This window comes from Leuresthes tenuis, unplaced genomic scaffold (genome assembly GCF_036924035.1).
Source record: "Leuresthes tenuis unplaced genomic scaffold, fLeuTen1.0.hap1 SCAF_13, whole genome shotgun sequence".
Taxonomy (NCBI): domain Eukaryota; kingdom Metazoa; phylum Chordata; class Actinopteri; order Atheriniformes; family Atherinopsidae; genus Leuresthes; species Leuresthes tenuis.
This window is the reverse complement of record NW_027325367.1, coordinates 30,906,466-30,921,370: the sequence shown is the minus strand read 5'-3', so window position 1 is coordinate 30,921,370 and position 14,905 is coordinate 30,906,466. Positions and strand designations below refer to the sequence as shown.

The window sequence follows — 14,905 nt, the reverse complement described above, 5'->3', positions numbered from 1 at the left end:
CTCCTCATGTGTTGTGCGCGTTGAAGCTGTTGCTTTGTCTGCGTGATGATCAACTCGTCTGGGAGTGAAGTCAAGGCCGCTGTCCTCTGCTGTAATGGCACTGAAGAAAATACTAAAGAAATTGATTCTTTAAAATTGGTTAGCACATTTCTGATAGACACCTACTGTATCGAATATTTTTTAGTCAGTCAAGTAATGTAAACACAGAGGTTATCAAGACATGGTTCTACTGTTAATCGTTCACTTTTAAAGCCATGTCAGCACATGATCAGGGAGTAAGTAAGTCTCCACATTTAGAGAAAAAAAACTGTTGAGTCTGATGTAGAAATAAAAACATTCTTTAGGTTTTAGGTCTTTTTCAACGTCTACATGAATATTAGAATCACCCGAAATGATGGCTTTATCTGCACTAAACATGCTGAATATGATGAATTCAGAGCCAGGTTTCCACTGGCTGAGAGAAACTCAGTTAGGCATTAAAATAACAATAATTAACGTTTGGTCCAGGACTGATCAGTAAACTTGATTTACAGAGATGGCTGCCAGTCCTCCTCCTCAGCCTGCGGTTTGAGCAATGTGAAAATGTATGCGATTAGGGGTAGTTGTTTCAGTAATGCTTAAATTACTGCTGCTTCGGCAAGGTTTCTGTAAGACATGTCAATATGATGATCACCAGTCAAGTTATTTACTAACAGACTTGGACAAGAGAGGTCTAATAGTCAGTAATCCACATTGAATGGTTTTATTCCTTTGCAGATTTTTGACTTTGAAGTTTTTAGGATTTGCTCAACTTGTGTTTCCAGTCATTTGAATTTGGGTAGTTGCAGAACAGACACAATATTTATGGTATTTTTGGAGGGTGACAACAGATGGGAAGCAACAGAAAAGTATGTAAGACTGCAATTCTGTGTCCCGGTCTGAACCCCTCGGATACAGAAAGGGCAGAGATTGCCTCTGTAGATGTGGGTGACAAAATGTGATGAATTCCCTTGGGCACTAGGTTCATAGATTGATTGACGGGTGATTCCTTTATTTTAGTGAAGGTGAGGAATACAAGGATCCTTCATTGAACGCAACTGTTTATTATGTAATGCATTTCTAAAAAGCAGAGGAAGTAGAATTTGGGGAAGTTGAGAGTGCTCGGGTTTTGCTTTTGATGCAGTGTATTCCCTCCAGGTACTCCAGCTTCTTCCCTCCGCCCAAAAACATGCGTGTCTTGTTAATTGGTGACTCTAAAATTGACCAAAGGAATGAGTGTGAGCGTGGATAGTTGCGACTCGTTTGTCTCTGTGTAGCCCTGTGATGGACAGACAGCCTGTCCAGGGTGTGCCCTGCCCAATGACAGCTGGGATAGGCTCCAGCACCCCACCCCCCATGTAAATGTCATCATTTTCACTTTGCTCATTCTGCTTTGAATTATCCTCTTTTATGTCTGTTAATTAATGTGGTTGTGTACAGTTTTTACTTGGCAGTACGAAAAGAGGCCAACTCCCATCTGGTGGATGGGACAGGCCACAGACCCCACTACAGCCTTCGGACCCTGTGCAGGGCTCTGAAGTACGTAGCGGCAAACCCTTGCCACAGTGTGCAGCGCTCACTTTATGAGGTAGGAATCTAGTAACGAACAATGTGTGGATGAAACATGTGGATGCCAAAAGAAATCTGGCATGTTTGAGTTCTTTTCTTGATGCTTGTGCTGTTTTTCCATCACCATCAGGGGTTCTGCTTGAGCTTCCTGACACAGCTGGACAGAAGTTCCCATCCTGTGGTCCAGAAACTTGTGTGCCAGCACATTTTGATGGGGAACACCAAGTGTCTCAAACAAGTAAGATTTTTTCAGAGTTAGCCCCTTCATTTTGATTTGTTGTTATGCTTTTATAAACTTTTTGCTTTCTCTAAAGAGTTATGTTATCCACATGCTTATTTGAATTTCTCTTTCTACCACAAGCAGTGTTGTCGTCCACAGCTTTTATTAATTTCTTTTATGCTTATCCCATTCATGTGGAAGGGTGGAATGCAGCGAAATTGCAAACCAGGTATCTTCTGCAGTGATGCAGATACTGTAACTATCTGTCATAGTGAGGAGAGCGAGGATTTACCAATCTATAGTCCAACCCTCACCTTTGCTCATGAGCTGTGGTTAGTGATCAAAAGAATGAGATCACAAGTTCCAGTGCTGGAAAAAAGCCTCCCCCCAAGGGCTCACACTGAGGGATAGGGTGAGAGATTAGAGTCTCTATGCTTCTGCATTGAAATGAGCCAGTTTAGGTCTTTGGGGCAGCTTGTCAAGACGTCTTCTGGACTCATCCCAGAGATTATATCTCTAATCTACCTTTGGAAAGCTGGAGGAGGTGGCCAAGGAGGGGAGAGGGAAGTTCTGGGGTTTCTGCTCAGACTTCTGTGACCATTCTGGTATAGGTGGCAGACAATTGATGGATGGAGACTGTTAAGCTACCAACTGGTCACTTAATAAGCTTTTAATTTGAAACTTTGCCAGAAGTTATGGGTGTCATTAATAGTTTCTTAGTAAAGATAAGAGGAGGAGAAGAGTAGAGAAAAAAGAAAAGCTTAAAACATCTTTTCTAGTTTCTCTATTTTACATTTATGTACAGAAATACATTTAAATGCATATAATTACAAATTTTACTCCGTTTTCCCTTTTTTCATATATATGCTTTTAATTTGAAAAGCATGACAGGAAGTGGTGTTTTATTAACGGTTATATAAATGTTGTTACAAATGTTTGGAAATAAATACTGAAAGAATTTAAAGGATAAACTCCGCAGCAGATTGTCATTTAAAGCAGCACATGGCTGTTGAGAGCTAAAGCCATTCTTGGGGCTCAGTCCCATGCTAAATTCAAATGTTTGACTGTGAGATGAGATGGATTTGCCAGCCTATGATTTTAATGTGTTTTTGAAGTCACTGTGATTACATTTTAGAATTTTATAAACTTCCATCAATGCGAGATTGCTCTGTTGAGATTACAAATGGGTAAAATTGTTTGATGATTTGATGATAAAATTGCATTGCTTCAGTAGATAAACTGATTTACTTGATGAAGAAAAAAGTTAAACAGATGTTAAAAGCTTCTTGGTATGTTTCATACAGCCTATTCCAGCACCCTCTGGCAGGCCCTGTGTGGAAATGGAAGGCTACTGGGTACCACAGGGGGGGATGGAACCAGCTATGGACCCAAGTTACATCCTCACCGCCTCAGTGAAACTCAACCTTCGCGACCTTGCCAGAGTTGTGTCTGCAGGGTAGGATAACTGTCACCCAGCATGACCCACAGCACACAGTGTAAATCAATGGGCTCATTATTAAAAGTCTAGACCCTTATGTTGACACAGCTAATTTTAGCACTTTTGGAAAGGAAGCGTGGCAGTGCATCCAGCCAAAACTGATGGCAAACTCAATGTCCCTGCAGTGATCTGCCAGGCAGGAAGCTTTTATGCCTCTTCATGGTTTCTGTTAAGGACAGGCAACATCAGTGAGCCATAAATAGATCCTGGGGGGGGTTGCATGGGGCTGAGGACAGGGCTCTGTGCTGACAGGTCAAATTGTTGAGAGAGCAGCAGTGTCATTGGAAAATGGATTCAGATGACTCCAAACATGGAAGACATTTAAAAACCAAACTGCACTAAATGAGAGTCGTCTGTTAAATTGACCTTGTCCAGATATACCAGACTGTGGTACCAGAATATCAGTGTTTACATTCAGGAAGCTTGCCAAGAGATAAAAGTATTTATGTGGAATTCTTTCTTGTCACCTGTTGCTCTAGCTAATTGCGTTTGTCAGCTGCTGGAAAAAAACGTGTTCATAAGAGTTCAGTATGGGACCAAACCAAAGCGCAACAATCGCTCTCTCTTTCAGCTTGCCTGCTTGTTAGGTTGATATGATTTTTAAAAAAATGTTTCATGGCAAAACATGTCATGAGAAAACCACTTCTAGAGAAACTTGCTGTGTCCTTATCTCGATGCTTATGGTAAATGGTAAATGGACTTGTACTTGTATAGCGCTTTTCTAGTCTAGCTGACCACTCAAAGCCCCCACTCACACACATTCATACAGCACGTCTTAGGATATAACTACGTGCTTTTCTAATCATTCATACACACATTCATACACATTCAGCCGCGTGGTCACTTGTGGTATTGTAGAAACATACAGATGTTTTGGTTTTCTCTTTGTCAGGACTGGCTGCTATATGGCTCAGGAGTCCCTTGTCATTTAATAGCCTTTCAGGCTAGTTTGCTACATTGAGGTTACAACATCACTCTACCCTGATCTGATGACTGATCAATTGCATGCCCTCCTTTGAACATCTCTCTCTCAATGCTTGGGCCTCACAGGACTCACCCGGTGTTGATCCAGGGAGAAACGTCTGTGGGGAAGACGAGCCTTATCCGCTGGCTGGCTGTAGCCACTGGGAACCAGTGTGTGAGGATCAACAACCATGAGCATACTGACATTCAGGAGTACATTGGCTGCTACTCTTCAGATGACAGGGGCAAGCTGGTATTCAAAGAGGGTATGAGCATAATCCTTTTTACACACCCTCATGCTGGTCCATCACACACTCACATCTGCTGTGTGGTGTTTTTTTGTTTAGTTTTTTACAAAGTAAGATCGAGAATAACAAATAACTGTCTCCCTTTTGACAATTTTAACCTATCTTTTATACAGAAAAAGTTATGTTTGGCAAAATAATGAGCCCTGACATGCACATAGTTACAGTGTGGGCAGAACAGATCAGTATTTGGTGGGCAGCCTTTGAAAGTCAGACTTTGTGAGGAGCTGGGAATGTCTGTGAGTCGAACATGATAAATAAGAGTGTTGGACTGCGTGGCTCAGAGAAGAGGTTGGTGAAATGCTCACTATTCGCCCAAACTGTTCAGTGCGCCCGCCACGATTACCTCACCTATCCTAATTTAACTGAAGTAACTTTTAATTCCAGTCATTAAATAATTACCATGTATTCATATATGCAAATATGAATCTCATATCAAGCTTCCCATCTGAAAGTTCCGTCCCAGCCCTGCTCTACTGTTGGACTTTGTTTCCGTCCCGGTCTAAAATGTTACGCTTTATCTCTTCTAGGTGTTCTGATTGACGCCATGAGAAAAGGTTACTGGATCATCCTGGATGAGCTAAATCTTGCCCCCACTGATGTCTTGGAGGCTCTCAACAGACTGCTAGATGACAACAGGGAGCTCTTTGTGGCTGAGACTCAGGAAGTCATCAAAGCTCACCCCAGATTCATGCTGTTTGCAACTCAGAATCCTCCTGGTCTCTATGGTGGGAGAAAGGTATTCTATACGAAAACCTGAGAGTTTGTCTGTGGTCAAACACAGACCTGCAGCTGTTTGCACACCCGCCATCACACATACATACAGTGGAGCAGAGGGACTTCCACAGAGACAGCATTAAGCCCCACCCACATACCCTGTGCATTGTTATTAGCCGTTGGCTACTTCCCGAATCTTAGTGCCAAATAATGTCCTGAATGCAGAAAATAGGACTAAAACAAGGGCAGGCCAAAACTGCTCATCTCCACCGGGACAGATTTCATGAATTTTAATAGCTTCTAAGTTGTGCTGCTATTTTTTTCCTTTAAACCCTTTGCTTTTTAATTAGTCCTGCTAATAGACATGCATCATGCCAACCACATAACCACCTTGGTAGAGGTACTAAGTGCATAGAGGCAGGGTAAATCCTTTATAAGTCAGATAATCCTCCATGGTACACCTTTACACCAAAGAAATTCCTTATAGAACATACCTTGAATGTATCATTTGAACACTTGATAAGAAGGCAGCATTTACAAATACTGTTCATCAGGCGTATAAAAAAGGAATGCTACCAAGTTAGCACAAACTGAAAGTTTCATGATAATGAGAAAAGGAGCTCAGGACTCCTAATGAAATGTTATTTATTGTTTTTTATGGAAGTATGCTTTATTTATTCAGGTTTGAATTATACAGTAGCATGTCACTCCTGTGAGCCTGGGATTCATTTTCCCACCATACAGGTGCTCTCCCGGGCCTTCAGAAACCGCTTTGTGGAGCTGCACTTTGATGAGCTTCCCAGTGGAGAGCTGGAAACCATCCTTCATCAGAGGTGCAGCTTGCCTCTGTCCTACTGCACCAAGCTTATCAAAGTCATGCAAGACCTCCAGGTAACTGCACACTCTGTTTGTGGACCATTTATTGCTTTAAATGACCTACCTGTTCTGGGATAATCCAGTCTGTTGTTACAAAATGCATCCATCCCTCCTCCCAGTCATTACGCAGAGGATCTTCTGTGTTTGCGGGGAAACATGGTTTTATCACACTCAGAGATCTGTTCCGCTGGGCAGACCGCTACAGGCTGGAGGAACAAACCGAGGCCTCTCAGGACTGGCTGCAGCACTTAGCAGACGATGGTGAGGCTGATCAGACATCCTGTTAAGTTGTCAAACATCAGTTAAATTCCTAAATGAACCTTCTGTCTCCTCCGTCAGGATACATGCTGCTGGGGGGACGTGTAAGGAAGCCAGAGGAGGAGGCCACTATCCTGTCCACGCTGGAAAAGCACTTCAAGAGGAGAGTGAACCCAGAGAACCTGTTTTCTCAGGAACAGGTGACCAGCTGGTTCAGTGAGTAGAGCGTAACACTTCAGTCTTCCTCTGACAGTTACCACATTTACACTTTGGGGAAAAAAAACAGCCAATTATTGCATTAGTCTGACTAAAACTGGACTTTGGAAATGCATGTAAGCTTGTTACACTCAGAATCGTATGTAATTAAGCTTCTAAAAACCAGAATAACGCACCCAGATTGTGGTGTTGGGTTCTAATCACTCCTGTGGGTATACTCTTAACTCCACTCAAATAGGCCAAGTCGCCCTGCTCATGCTCCAAACTTCCAACTTTTTGCATCTTCACGTTAAAATAGTAAAGTGTTGCTGTATATTGATGGGGCTGATTTCTCAATAAAGCTGCTCTTGCTCACGTATGCTTTATTTTTCCGATGGCTAAACATCACAGACATAATGATATCAGATGGTGAAAAGCAGCCCATTAACACTACCTGTCAGCTTGGTTGCTTAAAGCATTTTCAGACTGTTGCTCTGCCCTAATAAAGTCAGCATTTTATAACTGGACCTTCATCAGAGAAATTCACCATTCAAGTTATTTAAAAATTAAATATTTTAAAAAAAGTGCAGTAAATTCATGTGACACAAAAACATTGTGCTTAGCTTAGCTTAGCTTAGTCTTAGCTTCAGGCATACTTCAGTCATTAACTCGATTTTGCTCGCATACTGGGACAAGGAAAGTAGTCCCGTTTACTGAACTCTAAGCGTAGCTCAACTCAACTGTGCATGTAACAGTTAAAGTGGAACATCAAAACCTGCCCTTGGCTTTAAAAGTATCTGTCTTATTTTGAATAAATGATAATATCACCGAAGCTGTATAGACTTAACAAGTTTGTTGAAAACCTGAAAACCCATCCAAGAATGTTCCAAAGAGCTTCTCGTGAGGTTCGGAATGCTCAAAAATACCTGGAGTGACTTTCATCTGAAGAATGCTTCAACAGAAGCACACAACAATAACTGGATAGTGTAGTGGTGTTATTGCCACCTTCCGTGTGGGAGACCTGGGTTCAAATCCCCTGCATGAAGGGTCCTTAGGCAAGACCCCCTTACCCTACCTGCCTACCCGTAAGTCGCTTTGGATAAAAGCGTCTGCTAAATGCATAAACATATATTGTGGAATATATTTTTCCTGATTTCACATGTCAGGATGTTAAACAAGTCTTGTTTTCTTGTCTGTAGATATTTTCTGAGACCTCGTTAAAAAACTGTTGGAGAATATTGTGCCAAATTTCCTCCTCAGTTTTCACTGTTGGGAACAAAGCATTTCAGGGTTTTTAACTTCTTAGATATGCAGTGCAGACACTGCTAATGTCCTGTGTCAAATGAATAGCTGTAGAAAACTGACTCTGGTATTTTGTCTTTTATCAGTACGTTATTAAGAAGTGATTGTACTACTAAGCCTCACCCCTCACCTGGCCTCAGTCATTTGAACAAAGTATTCTGTTTGTTCTGACACTCTGATTGGAAGGTCCCTTCATTGATAGCATTGCTGGAGTACCAGAGGAGTTCCGTCACATAGTATGGACACATAGCATGAGGAGGTTGGCTGTGCTGGTAGGTCGGGCTCTACGATTTGGCGAGTCTGTCCTTCTTGTTGGAGACACGGGGTAAGATTCCAATTTCACAGACTCCTAAGACTAGATATGAACAAAAAAAAACTGCTTAGATAGGTTTCAAATACTTTTTATTTATAGCTCAGTCTGCTTTTTAACTAGGCTTATACTTTCAAACAGGATTTATAGAACGTTTACTTATATGAATGACTTTTTTTTTTCTTGGCTCTTTTTATCCTTTCCCTCACCAGATGTGGAAAAACTACCATCTGTCAGCTTTATGCTGCTTTGGCTGGGCAGAAGTTCTTCTCAGTTAACTGTCATCTGCACATGGAGACGTCCGACTTCCTTGGAGGCCTGCGACCTGTCAGACATCATCAGGTACAAGTGAAACCTTTCCGGGGCTCTTAATGATAGTCGAGATCACAAACGAATGTTGGCAAAGCAGGTGGTCTTAGGAGACCTTTTGTATGGCAGACATATCGACTTGTCCCTGTAGGAAAAGCACAAGTTTAGTAATAAGTTTCAATAAATTTAGCTATTTTTGATCCTGGTTCCATATGTATGTTCGGATTATAAATCAGGATCTTTTTGTAGTCTGATATAATTACCAAGAGGCTGATAACTGAAGAATGCTTTTCTAAACTCCTATATATTTGTCAATTAGATCAGCAGAGATGAGAAAATAAAAATGGAAGAAGCTGGTTAAGAAAGAACAATTCCATTCATCTTGTCAAATTAACTCCAGTATTTGTTGTTAGCAGGCTCATGGGAAATGTCAATTCAATTCAATTCAATTCAATTTTATTTATATAGCGCCAGATTACACCAATTGTCATCTCAAGGCACTTAAGTAATATAGTCCAATTCAAGCCAATTGGAATTCAATTCATTGTAATCATAATCCAATTAATTCATATAGAGCCAATTCAAAAAATTAATATCCTAGCTAAGGAAAGCAACAGATTGCACCGAAACTTGTCTTCAGTCCAATCTCCCGTCCTGAGCGTGCCTGTGGCGACTGTGGAAAGGAACGACTCCCTTTTAACAGGAAGAAACCTCTGGCAGAACCAGACTCAGGAAGGGTGGTCATCCGCCTCGACCATCTGGGGTTTGAGAAGACAGAAAAGAGGGAAAAGAGGGGAAAAACACCATAACGCCATTCAAAGGATACCTGTTGGAACAGGGAAACATACGTTAATAACCACAATAATGTCACATGTACATAAAATCAATTGTGAAATTAAACAGGGGGAAAAAAGAGAGCAAAGTGAGGAAAGGTGTGACAGATGAGGTCCTCCAGCAGTCTAAGCCTATAGCAGCTTAACTATGGGATGTTTCAGGATTACCTGAGCCATCCCTAACTATAAGCTTTATCAAAAAGGAAAGTTTTAAGCCTAATCTTAAAAGTGGAAAGGGTGTCTGCTTCCCGGACATTTACTGGCAGCTTATTCCACAAGAGAGGGACCTGATAACTGAAGGCTCTACCTCCCATTCTACTTTTAGAAACTCTGGGAACAACAAGTAAACCTGCAGTTTGGGAGCAAAGTGCTCTGTTAGGAAAATACCTTACAATTAAATCTTTAAGATATGATGGAGCTCGGTCATTAAGAACTTTATATGTGAGAAGAAGAATCTTAAATTCTATTCTGAATTTAACAGGGAGCCAATGAAGAGAAGCTAAAACTGGAGAAACATGATCTCTCCTGTTAGTTCTCATCAGAACTCTGGCTGCAGCATTTTGGATCAGCTGGAGGCTTTTCAGAGAATATGTGGGACAGCCCAATGATAAGGAATTACAGTAGTCCAATCTTGAAGTAACAAATGCATGAACTAGTTTCTCTGCATCACCCTGAGACAGGATGTTCCTGATTTTAGCAATATTACGAAGGTGAAAGAAAGCTGTCCTTGTCATTGTTGTGTGCATTTGTGTTTGTGTAGACTGATGCTGAGGATGGAAGGCTGTTTCAGTGGCACAATGGGCCCCTGGTGCTGGCCATGAAGGAGGGAGGAGTGTTCCTTATGGATGAGATCTCCCTGGCAGATGACTCGGTGCTGGAGAGACTCAACAGGTACAAACGCATATGATAATGGCAGTGTTTGGTCTGAGCAAATGTTATGTTGACTACTGCTGCTGCTGAGCGCAGGCAGAGGTGACTGATGGAGGCAGTTTTAGTTATTTTAGATGAAAGGGCTGCCTGTTGGTTACAGCATCCTTTTACGTTGGTCAGTCCTGGGTTAGAATCTGAGTTTATTAAATAGCTTATACCTCATACATTGCTAACTTCTTACGTCTCCTTTTATGCGGATGACTTTTATATGCCATTGAAACACAGATCTGAACAGATTTGCACTCCTCTCAGCTCGCCCCACTTATGTAGAATTGTGAATGAAATATGCAAAATAATAACAAACAGGCTTCTAGGAACCGATGAGTAATACAGTGGGCGTCAAAACTCAAGGTCACATGTTGTTTTTCTCCAGCTTTAGACCATCTAAAAATGTTTGCAAACTTGCAGTTATATGAAACTTCCTGTAAGTCAACAGTTGCTTTATTCTACTCTTACCTTGACTACTGTAATACTCTGGTATCCATTTGATCCAAAATGGTTCAGTGGCAAAGATGTGCAAACAGTACCCCCTCTATGCTTGCGTCTAATCACAAGCCCTCTGATTTTTAAGCTTACTGCTTATCCTCAAAGCCTTAAATGTATCTCAGACTTGGTGAGCTGGTATGTGTGATCCAGTTATTAAGGTGCATAGGTATAGCCCCTTGGAACAGTGTTATAAAACTCAAATAGAACGAAAGGCGGAACTAATTTAATGCATTTGAAACAGAGATATTAGAGCATTAACAACATATCTTTAACCCTAACCCCAGTGTGAGAATCATGTGATCAGGTTGTTCACTTAAGTTACCTAATGAGTCATCATGATAACAATGCTGTTTTTATTTTTTTCAACTATGATAAAATAATTGTTTTACTCATAGTTTGTTACCATAGAAACACATGCAGGTGAAAAAGTGACTACGAAAGACCTCTAACACTGTTGTGTTCGCCGTCAGTGTTCTTGAGACTGAGAAGAGCCTTGTGCTGGCAGAGAAGGGCAGTGGAGACGACGATGATGTGGAGCTGATCAGAGCAGCTGCAGCTTTCCGTCTGGTTGCCACAATGAACCCTGGGGGAGACTTTGGCAAGAAGGAGGTACATGATTTGTTTGTCAGTGGAAAGTGGGGTGAAGATGGCAGCGAGGGCAGATGAGTAAAGCTGCTCAGTCACTGTAGTCCAGTCTGGTGACTCATTCACACTTTAAGTAGGTCAACATTTAATGACACTGAACCTAGAATTTTCTTTTGATCTAGGAAGGCTTATTAAAACCTGAGCTTGTTAATGTTTTTACGTTAGTCTTAGTCTTTCCATTATCTGCTGCAACTTTTTAGGTCTTCCAGTGAGGGGAAAAATAAAGGATTATTCTGTTTTTAAGTTCAAGTCTGACTTGTGTTCATGTATTTGTGGATAGCTTTCTCCTGCCCTCAGGAACCGGTTCACAGAGATCTGGTGTCCTCAGAGCAACAGCCGCAGTGACCTGGTGCAGATTATCCAACATAACCTGCGCTCAGGGCTCTCATTTGATGGTAAAATAACCAAAATCATTGTGACTGGTTTTATACCAATCATAAGGTTCAGAGTTGTTGCTCTCATAAGAGATCATGTTAAATCAAATAAATTCTGCAGATTATCACACATCTTCTTTAATGAAATACAGGTGGCGATATTGCAGAGCTGATGCTGGACTTCATTGAGTGGCTGACTCAACAGGACTTTGGACGACGCTGCATTTTGAGTGTCAGAGATATCCTTTCATGGGTAAACTTCCTCAATGCAGTGTGTGAGCGGGATGAGGATGATTTCATGACCATGGGAGCACTGGAAGATGAAGAAGAGGCAGAGTGGGACCTCAGACTGGACACTGTTACAGCCTTTGTCCATGCGGCATGTTTGGTATACATAGATGGTATTGGCTCAGGTGAGCTAACGGATCGTTCTTTTTTTAAGACGGAGTTCTTCATTCAGAGGAAGTGTTTGGCAAGCATGCTCTTGTGTCCTTTTTCTGCACAGGAACCACCGTGTCCTCTTCAGACAATTCTCTTTTTGCACGTCGGATGTGCCTTGGTTTCCTGCAGCAAAGGCTGAGTAAGATGACCAAGCTTGATCAGGAGATGCTCGATGCCCTGAGAGTTTACGACAGCAGCCTGCCACGTGAGCCCCAATGGGGACAAGACTTCTTTGGTCTTGACCCCTTCTACATCGCCTTAGGTATGAACTCAAATGATTCCATTAATTCTGGGCTGGATAGTGTAGTGGTATGAATGCCACCTTTCATGTGGGAGACCTGGGTTCAAATCCCCTGCATGAAAGGTACTGTCTCCAGTAGGGGTCCGTAGGCAAGACCCCCTTACCCCATCTGCCTATCTGTAAGTCGCTTTGGATAAAAGCGTCTGCTAAATGCATAAACATAAAACATAAACATAATTCAAGAGTATATACCAGTTCTGATACTGTCTGCCCCTCATCATATTTGGTGATACCTTACTGTCATAACATATTTAAAACCTTCCTATATAAACACATTCCTCACATAGAGCTATAGCTACTTGTGAACAGTCCCCTTTTACCTCAAACATCTCTCTAGGGTCTCAGACTGAGAGCCGTGAGCTGTCAGACTACACCATTGCAGCGGGCACTACTGCAGTGAATGCACAGAGGCTTCTGCGAGCTCTGAAGCTGCAAAGACCTGTGCTGCTGGAAGGCTCACCCGGTGTGGGAAAGACTAGCCTAGTGGCAGCGCTGGCAAAAGCTTCTGGAAACCATCTGGTCAGAATCAACCTGTCAGAGCAAACGGTAACAAGCTTTTCACTGAGCCCTGAAAAACACGATGACATACTGAAAGATCTAACGCTGATGATGTCCTCTCTCTGGCAGGATGTTACTGATTTGTTTGGGACAGATCTCCCAGTGGAGGGAGGGAAGGGAGGAGAGTTTGCTTGGCGTGATGGCCCCCTTTTGGCTGCCTTGAAAGCAGGCCATTGGGTTGTCCTGGACGAGGTTGGAACTACTACTCTGATATTTTAAGTATCCAACCCAAAAAAACAAAGAAACAAATGTATATTTATAAATGGAATGCTGTACTGTAAACTGACTTTTTTTCTTTGCTGACAGCTGAACCTGGCCTCTCAGTCGGTGTTAGAGGGCCTAAATGCATGCTTTGATCACAGAGCAGAGATCTACATTCCTGAGCTGGGCATAAGTTTCCAGGTTCAGCATGAGAAGACCAAGATCTTTGGCTGCCAGAACCCATTCACTCAAGGTGGTGGGCGTAAGGGATTGCCCAAATCCTTCCTCAACAGATTCACTCAGGTAAGGAAGACTAGTTGTTTGCTTATTTCTTCATTTGTTGGCCCTTGTGAATTGTAGAATAGTCTTAAAGGATAGTGCAGTTTTTATTATTCGGCAGATCAAATTTCCATCTACATTTATATTCCCCGCTGTCACTGTATTTGCACCTAATTGCCTCACAGTTACTGTAATGTCAGCCACACTGTCATCCTCCCTGGCACTTAAAAAGAGAAAAACAGAAATCTGCTACGGAGTTAAGTGATAAATCTGATCGTTGTGGCTGGTTTTCCTGCCTGTTAAAAAAAATACAATGTAACCCTTTGTTTCCAGGTTTTTGTGGACCAGCTCACCAGGAAAGACATGGAGTTCATAGGGGATTCTATTTTTTCCAACATTGATAAGAAAATCATTGCACAAATGGTGGAGTTCAGTAACAAGGTACGCTCTTTTTGCTTGACTTATAGTTGGAATAAAAACCTTTTATTACCACTACAGACCTTTATCTGGCCCAAAAATCAAAGTGAGGCTTCTTCTGAAGAAGAGGTCATTCCTACTCCGTCTGAAACTGGCCGTTTTCTTGCCTCCCGACAGCTTGTTCAGGAGGTGTGTGTTGAGAGGCGTTGGGGTCAGAAAGGAAGTCCCTGGGAGTTCAACCTGCGTGACATGTTCCGCTGGTGTCAGCTGATGCAGAACGACCAGTCGCCTGGGTTCTTCAATCCAGGCCAGCATGTAGCCTTGGTATATGCTGACAGAATGAGGACTGAGGACGATAAGGCTCAGGTGCACTGTTTGACCAACCTTTCTGTATTTTCCATGCCTGAACTGCACTATCTTTGCAACCATTGAAATTATTTTCTGATTCTCTTGCATTCAGCGGCCACTCACTGTTGTCCACATGTTGTTACTGATGCATATGGAGATCCAGTGTTGGCAATTCTTTTGCTAACTAACGTGCACTTCTGTCCCGCGCAGGTGCTGTATGTGTTCCGGCAGGTGTTTGGGGAGGACTATGAGCCTTACTGTGGCTCCAGAGAGTTCCACATCACTCCTCTCAATGTACAGGTTAGTTCAAAGAAATTGTTGTTTTTTTTCATTACGTACACATAGTTAATGAATCCATCTGTCGTTGATTTTTTTCTATTTTCAAAAGAAAAAGAAAATGCACAAAAAAAGGTATATTTCTTCTTCTTTTCTTTTTTTTCAAATTTAATTTCCTAAGCCAAAAAAAAAACGGGACAAAGAATCGTTCTAAAAAGTTCCAGTTTTATGCGTAGATAAAAAAGGGATAAACAGATAACTGCTCGTATTCTTCTA

At 41.9% G+C, this 14,905-nt stretch overlaps 1 protein-coding gene across 1 annotated transcript in view; it reads left to right on the top strand.

The window, feature by feature from the left end:
- mdn1 (midasin AAA ATPase 1) overlaps positions 1 to 14,905 on the top strand; it is a 73,305-nt gene that overhangs the window by 15,229 nt on the left and 43,171 nt on the right. The window contains exons 21-41 of the mRNA XM_072362738.1: positions 1,459 to 1,606; positions 1,718 to 1,825; positions 3,112 to 3,263; positions 4,356 to 4,534; positions 5,104 to 5,312; positions 6,035 to 6,181; positions 6,286 to 6,427; positions 6,506 to 6,640; positions 8,108 to 8,246; positions 8,444 to 8,573; positions 10,134 to 10,264; positions 11,260 to 11,398; positions 11,715 to 11,829; positions 11,961 to 12,221; positions 12,314 to 12,511; positions 12,888 to 13,096; positions 13,178 to 13,300; positions 13,415 to 13,612; positions 13,922 to 14,029; positions 14,183 to 14,371; positions 14,564 to 14,653. Of these exons, the coding sequence (XP_072218839.1) occupies positions 1,459 to 1,606; positions 1,718 to 1,825; positions 3,112 to 3,263; positions 4,356 to 4,534; positions 5,104 to 5,312; positions 6,035 to 6,181; positions 6,286 to 6,427; positions 6,506 to 6,640; positions 8,108 to 8,246; positions 8,444 to 8,573; positions 10,134 to 10,264; positions 11,260 to 11,398; positions 11,715 to 11,829; positions 11,961 to 12,221; positions 12,314 to 12,511; positions 12,888 to 13,096; positions 13,178 to 13,300; positions 13,415 to 13,612; positions 13,922 to 14,029; positions 14,183 to 14,371; positions 14,564 to 14,653 (3,250 nt within the window). The remainder of the gene's footprint in view (positions 1 to 1,458; positions 1,607 to 1,717; positions 1,826 to 3,111; positions 3,264 to 4,355; positions 4,535 to 5,103; positions 5,313 to 6,034; positions 6,182 to 6,285; positions 6,428 to 6,505; positions 6,641 to 8,107; positions 8,247 to 8,443; positions 8,574 to 10,133; positions 10,265 to 11,259; positions 11,399 to 11,714; positions 11,830 to 11,960; positions 12,222 to 12,313; positions 12,512 to 12,887; positions 13,097 to 13,177; positions 13,301 to 13,414; positions 13,613 to 13,921; positions 14,030 to 14,182; positions 14,372 to 14,563; positions 14,654 to 14,905) is intronic.